This window comes from Protopterus annectens, chromosome 9.part0, assembly GCF_019279795.1.
Source record: "Protopterus annectens isolate FY-2018-M chromosome 9.part0, PAN1.0, whole genome shotgun sequence".
Lineage (NCBI taxonomy): Eukaryota > Metazoa > Chordata > Ceratodontiformes > Protopteridae > Protopterus > Protopterus annectens.
In genome coordinates, this window is record NC_056743.1 from 118,509,720 (window position 1) to 118,516,438 (window position 6,719).

Sequence of the window (6,719 nt, forward strand, 5' to 3'; positions counted from 1 at the left end):
TGCGTTTCTTCGGAATGTCGGTAGTCGGATGGCTTACCGAAGACATATCGGGATAATTGAACCGAGCACCAAAAAATTTAGAAGTGCAAATATACCAATGACGAATAGTTCATGGTTTAAATAAGGCACAAAGCCGACACCGAGGTACGTCGTGGTCAGGGCCTAGGCAAGGAATACAGTACGAATTAAAATCTTTATGCGTTATTTGCTTACCACAAGAAATGCAATTATTTACTTTTACTGACATCGGTTTACAGCAAGAAAAGGTTTCCCCAACAGGGTACTTATTTTTTAGTTGAAGACTTCGGTTCTGAAACTCGAAAATGAAAATTTTAGGAGTCGGCCGACTGTCACCTGCGAACTGCTTCTGCTTCGGGCACCGCACGGCAAGAAAGACTGATGTAATGATGTCGGCTGCAAGTTTTATACCCCTGATGACCTGACATCACAGAAGAAGAGACAGCAACTGACGCAGGACCCAAGACTTTGTTAATCAGGCCGACTGAGGGCTACCTGAAAGCAGATAACTCAAATGTAATGACTGCAACAGTGAAACACGAAGAACATCAGCAGTCCAGTTCACCACACTAAAGACTCCTATTGCTGTAAGGGTTTCCTCTAGACAGTAATACTCTGACATGCTTTTGGTCCATGCTAAGCCACAAGCAAGTGATCATGTTCATGTCTCTTTTCAAAAAATGAGTACATCATCAGGGGAAGGCACTACATGCCCTCAAATCTGTGGATGTACACCTAGCTGCCAAAAGTTGGGGTTACAGCTGAGGAGTTCCTAGGGAAATTTGTGCCTTGGGCAGTTCCCTGCACTTATGAAATAAAGCAGCAGTGTAACACTGGAGAACTGTCACAGCTACTGTCAACAGCAGCGGAGTCAATGGATGTACATTACATATCAGTTACTCACAATAAATTCCACTGTGCGGAGGCAACCCCAGAATGACCCAGTGCTACGACATGCAATAGTTGGTTGTAAAGAGAACTTGTTACGCAATGGTTTACCAAATGAAAGATCAAATTTCCTTGTCTTGCTTTCTTACTATATGGCTTCAGAGCAGCAGTCTTCACCAAGATGTATTCTAAAGGGCTATATATTGTACACAAAGGACATAGATAATAGCAAAACTTAATTCTTATATTACTGTGCTGTGAATGGGTACTAATTGAAACTAAAGAATTAACAAGAACATGTATGGATATTATACACTTTAGAATATACCCCCTCCAATCCATGCTCCCAATAACCAAAACAAAAAGAGAAAAACAATGCAAAGAACTGTGCCTAAATCAAGTAGAACTTGCAGCATATCTGGTCAATAGCAAAAATTCATATCAAGTATATAAAAAAAGATGCGCATTAAGCATTATTTTACCCTACATTAAGCTTTTCTTCAAAAGTCCGTGTGCCCCATTACCAGTTCCTTTGCATACTGGGAAACACCAATCCTTGGACAGCAGTATATTCCTGTTAATCTCACAGGTCTTTTTAGAGGGTCTTTGTTCCCTGTTACAGTATAGTCACACTAACTGCAGAGGTGGTGCTGCGGTAGCGTTGTCGCCTCACAGTAAGACGTTGTCCTGTTTGATTCTCAGCTAAAACGTCTTCTGTGTGGAGACATGCATGAATGGGTGTACCTTCATTGAAGGTTGTGCGTCAGGGCCGGCAACTCGGCACGTAAAAATCTACTGCCAATCATTAGCGGACCGGAGTTCCACTGTGGCGACCCATAATCGGGAAAAGCCGAAAGACACAACAACAGTATAGTCACACTGAAGCTGGAAGAAGTCTCCTGTATGGAGCCAAAAGCAGGTTTTTTATTAAGAGCAAAATAAAAAAAAATGGGCTGCCTGAACAACTTAAAAGAAATGAAAACATTTATGAAGCAGGATGGTATTAAACACTGGAGATCTGCTTCTAACACCCTAGCCTCAAAGGGAGTACATGAAAGATGCATGCAAAACTTTTAAAGATACGAGTCTTTATGACAAAACGTGACATTTATGATCATTTTCTTTTTTTACTTTCCTTTGCTACAAGCACACAACCACCAATGGCATTCCAGTAATGTTGATCTTGGAAAGTATGTTGCAGTTCATATACGACTAAGTAAAAACAAAAGTACAAAAAAAGGTTTCAGCTTATAAAGAATAGGTCAGTGAGAATTTGTTCCAAAAACCATCAGGTTCTAACCAGACACTTGAGAAAAAAAAAAAAAAAGACATGGCAAATAGACAATCTTTTTCTAAAGACAGGACCTTACAATATGCTATTAATGTTAGGCATTGTAAATTAGTAAATTGAGAAGGTGTGCATAGCTGTTTCTCAAATGGTTAGATGATCCTTACTTAGTTGTTAAACTGAGGAGTTCTGAAAAGACACCTTGTGGACAAATAATACCCAAAAAGTGATGAGCACCACCAGCTTTTGTCAGCAGCCAAACAAATCCTAATCTTGGGAATCCACGTCAGATACCTCTAAGTCAGGCCTACAACACTGCAAACAAAAACTCGTAGCTTTTCAAGGCCTTGTCTTTTCTCTTAAGTGCTCTGTACACCCTGTGGATATATTACTTCTGGTCACATTTCTCAAAAGGCTGGTAAGTTAGCTACTCCTGTGTCTATATCAAAGGCCACCATCAGCAGCATCAGTCCATAAGTGGTACATGTACTGACCACAATATCTCAGGCCCTTTCTGGAATTTTTAGCAGTTACAGGTACAACTGTGTGCAAATCTCCATTCTTCAATATGAGCAAATGTAACCAAAAAGACTTTGTCACTTTTATGGTAGTCTTTTTTGCTTCCAGAGTAGATTCCATAGACACTACCTTTTGGAAAAGGACAATCACTTTGCTTACTGACCCACACAATTGACTCTTAAGATTGTGGCTACCTCCTGAGTGCATAGATTCCTTTTATTTGCTACTCAAAGAATGGGGGAAGCAAAGAATGCTTTCTTTCTGTTATTTATTTGTCATAGAATAACAGGCAGAGCAAATCCACAACAGCTGTTCTAATAGTAGACCAACTTCAACACATTTTATTACATGGGATTTGAAGAGTTAAGTATCCGTAAGGAGTATAATATGAAGGTTTTTCAGTAATTCACAGATTCACCCGCACGTTACTTGCAAACCCCTTTAGACACTTTCAGCCTTCCAGCCTAAACACCTGCCCTACCCTTTAAAGCACAACCCTCATTCTCTATGCCTTTATTATCTGTGAATTCCCATCTGTTTCCTCCTTTCCTCTTAATTTCTCTGCCCTTCATGCCTTGCTTCTTCAGATTCCTCTCTCCACTCCTATTCAGTGTCACTGTGTATGCTAAATCCAGTATTGTGCCTAGAGCGTTACAATTACTCTCTGAAATCTGTGAAAATCCAGGCTGTTAAGCATCTTACTGATGTCAGAAATGTACTTCATTGCTATGCACCACCTCAGTGCTGCTCAGCATTAGTCTTGTGCTTAACAGTGCTCTGCAGCTACAGGAGAGAAGCAGGAATCTATTAAAACAGTCTGGACCTTTGTTCAAAGTTAACAAAAAAAAAGTATTTACCAGCTTCTTGATGCTCTGCAGTGTTCATTCTCTGCATACATTTCAATTCTCTTTGATTTTGCCTCATATTTCTACCCTGTCCCATGTAAATGCTTTGTTTTTTCTGGTAAATCAATGAAGATTACAGTCAGTCAATGCTAGACATTTTAGTTTTGTACTGTTCAGAAAATGCATATTGATTCAAAACCTGTCCTACTAATCTAGATGAAGTAGACCATTATTCAAATATTAGAATGTATAATACTGTCTCTTTGACAGATCTTAAGTGCTTTACTAGTTTTGTAAGCCTGTAAATCACTTTGCAGTCCCATACTTTCTCTGTTTTTCTGTAACTGTTAGTACAAGAATCAAATAAAGCTCCATGTACTACAAAAAATATGATCCTCTCCGATCATAACCTGTTGTGTTCTCAACATGGATGCCAAGATTTGTGTCCTGGGGGGGAATTTCCTCCATCCATATCCCTAACACACAACAAGCTGGTTATAATCAGAGACGTAATTATAATCCTCAGTGGCAGCAAAACATGAAACACAGACACACCTTCCCACTAACTGCTCATTCCATACTGCTCTCCATATTCTATTCCCTTCAACCTCTACCTCGCAGCTCCAAAAAAGCAACCCAAGATTGTGGATACTTTCTAAATAACAGTATTATTCACTTAAGAAAATGACTGCACAAACTGTTTGTGCTCCCACTGATTTGAGAACAACTGCAATGCCTGCAGCTGTTTTCTAAGGATCCACTAATGATCCTAACCTCTGCTTCTCTGTTACAAGAATGAAATTGCCAACTTTGAGGTACTGAAGAAAATTCTGAAATAGTCACAGATGTCCTGGAAAATAAGGGATGGTTCAGCAACGCATATCATTTATCATATTATCTAATTTTTTTTTTCTGTTTATTACATCTTGGGTCTCTTGTCATTCACCATACACTTCAAGCATTTCTTGCATTTAAACCACAGTGCTAACAGCCAAGCACCTCCACTCTCACACTTTTCTCTTTCTTCCACATCTCCCTTGCAATGATTAAGAGTTAAAGCATGGCAGAACATTTACAAATCATCTCTAATGTAAGACCATGTAAAAACTGAACTTCAAGGTTTTACAGAAAGGGTCTTATGCCATTCCCACTGCCCAGCCCTGGAGCCTTGCATCTGTATGTAAAAGCTTGACTATCTAAAGTAATACACTGATTTTTAAAGAGTTAATGTTTGCTTTCATTTAGTTAAAATGCAGGCACTTGTGTAACTGATCCCTATCATTACCAGCCTATACAGTGTTGTTATGTCACTCCTTGTGGAATACAGACGTACTATACTCCATGCTGCTCCTGGCCTGCGATAATTGCTTGGAATGAAAATTTAATGACTTACCTGTCTCTTTTTCATCCATTTGGTCAGGTGTGAGGGGGCTCTGTGGGGCAGAATCCCCACACAAGGAGTAACTATGTTCAGCTTGAATATCAGGAGTGGATGGATCCAAGTCCATATCCAACACGGGGCTCTTGCCAACCCAAACTGGTTCATCAAAGAAACTGTTGAAGAGTTCATTGGAGAAGTCCTCCAGGTTTTCATTAAAATGCTAAAAAAAAACAAAGAATATGATACAATATATCCACACCATATTAAACAAAACTGTATAAAAAAATCCACCAAGTTTTTTTTTTAAGTATTTTTCAACATAAATTATTTTCCGCTGATTTATAATACGCCTGCTAAACTCATGTATCCATCTGCTGCAAAAATTAGTATTTCTGACCATTTCGTTCTGTTACTTTGCACATATTCATTGCAATTCAAGCAGGAATTTATCAGAATTTCATTACTGATTTCATGTTAAGTGAATTATAAAATTCATAACTACTATTTCTTCAGCTGAACAATACTCATTTTCTTGGTCAATATATTTTTCAAGGTTTCTAATTAGATTGTATTTACCTGGTTATAAAATATAGAAATAAAAGAAATGTTACTAAACATATGTAAATATCATACACACTTGTGCATAAATTGGGGGAAAAACATTCCATTTTCACTATTACAATTAAGAAGCATTGCTTTGTAAAGTCCAAAAGCCCAAAAAAGTCAGACCACCAAAACTTGTGGCTATAGAAAAGTGTTGTCATGTTGTGTAATCGTAATAGTGTAGTAAAGTCAGTTAGCATATAGTACAACAAAAACAGTAGGACTTTGCAAATAAGGGTGCTACATCAGGCAAACTTAGGGTTTGTTTTTAACAACTTTTGTTACTCACTGTGAAATTGATCGTGCTCTTTAGGCGGCTAAGCTGTTCAGCACCCACATAAGCCCATATCCGGCATACAATCTGCTTTCTCTACTCCAAAAGAGAATGTTTTACATAAAGTACATTACCAGTGGCATACATGTTCATAATGTCAATGCAAACATGCATACAGCTTCTCTCAGGGTCAGAGCACAGAGGATCACTTCCCCTTTCTCTCCAGCATTTACCTAACCAGTAAATTCTCTGAAGATGATCCCAGATTGTGTCATCACTGCAGGCAACATTTAATCTCGCTGTCAATATAAACACAGAGGGGTTAGCACGCATTGCAACATCAGCATAAACTGTAGGCATAGATGTAATTATGCCTTCCAAAGTTGCTCATAAGATGTCTTTTGGTAAGTGGAGAATTATCTGTTGATCTGCTATTCATCTCCGTCATACTGGAAATAGAGGCCTTTTCAGTAGAATCTCCATTACCCTTGTAAGTAGACATGGAAAATCTGACTGTAGTATTGAATGTACAGTTGGTGACATGGGTTACTATGTCTGAAAGAGGTACTTAGTATATTTAAGAAAAAGAAAATATGTTGTACAATGTTTAATTAAAATTATAAGGAAGATGTACTAAAGTAACAGAAAGGTTACATATGGTTTAATCAAATAAGTTTTGCTTTTAAGGGGAAGTAAAAAAAAATTCAGATGACTGCTATATTATACTTAATTGTTAAAGATCTAAAAGTGCTTAGCAGTCTTGTGTATGGTGTACACAACACATGATCATAACAAAAGTGGCAGGTTTGACAAATTATTAAACAAGTTTTATACTGAATAGTGGAAGTTGTATATGGAGTCCTGCTGTGAGTGTTTAATAGGGTAATGTCAGGACAACTAAAC

General features: G+C 38.1%; 1 protein-coding gene across 2 annotated transcripts in view; it reads right to left on the reverse strand.

Annotated features, from left to right (window-relative positions):
* CREB3L1 (cAMP responsive element binding protein 3 like 1) overlaps positions 1-6,719 on the reverse strand; it is a 493,540-nt gene that overhangs the window by 235,021 nt on the left and 251,800 nt on the right. For both annotated transcript variants that reach the window (XM_044082632.1, XM_044082631.1), the window contains exon 2: positions 4,952-5,159. In XM_044082632.1, coding sequence (XP_043938567.1) covers positions 4,952-5,159 — 208 coding nt within the window. The remainder of the gene's footprint in view (positions 1-4,951; positions 5,160-6,719) is intronic.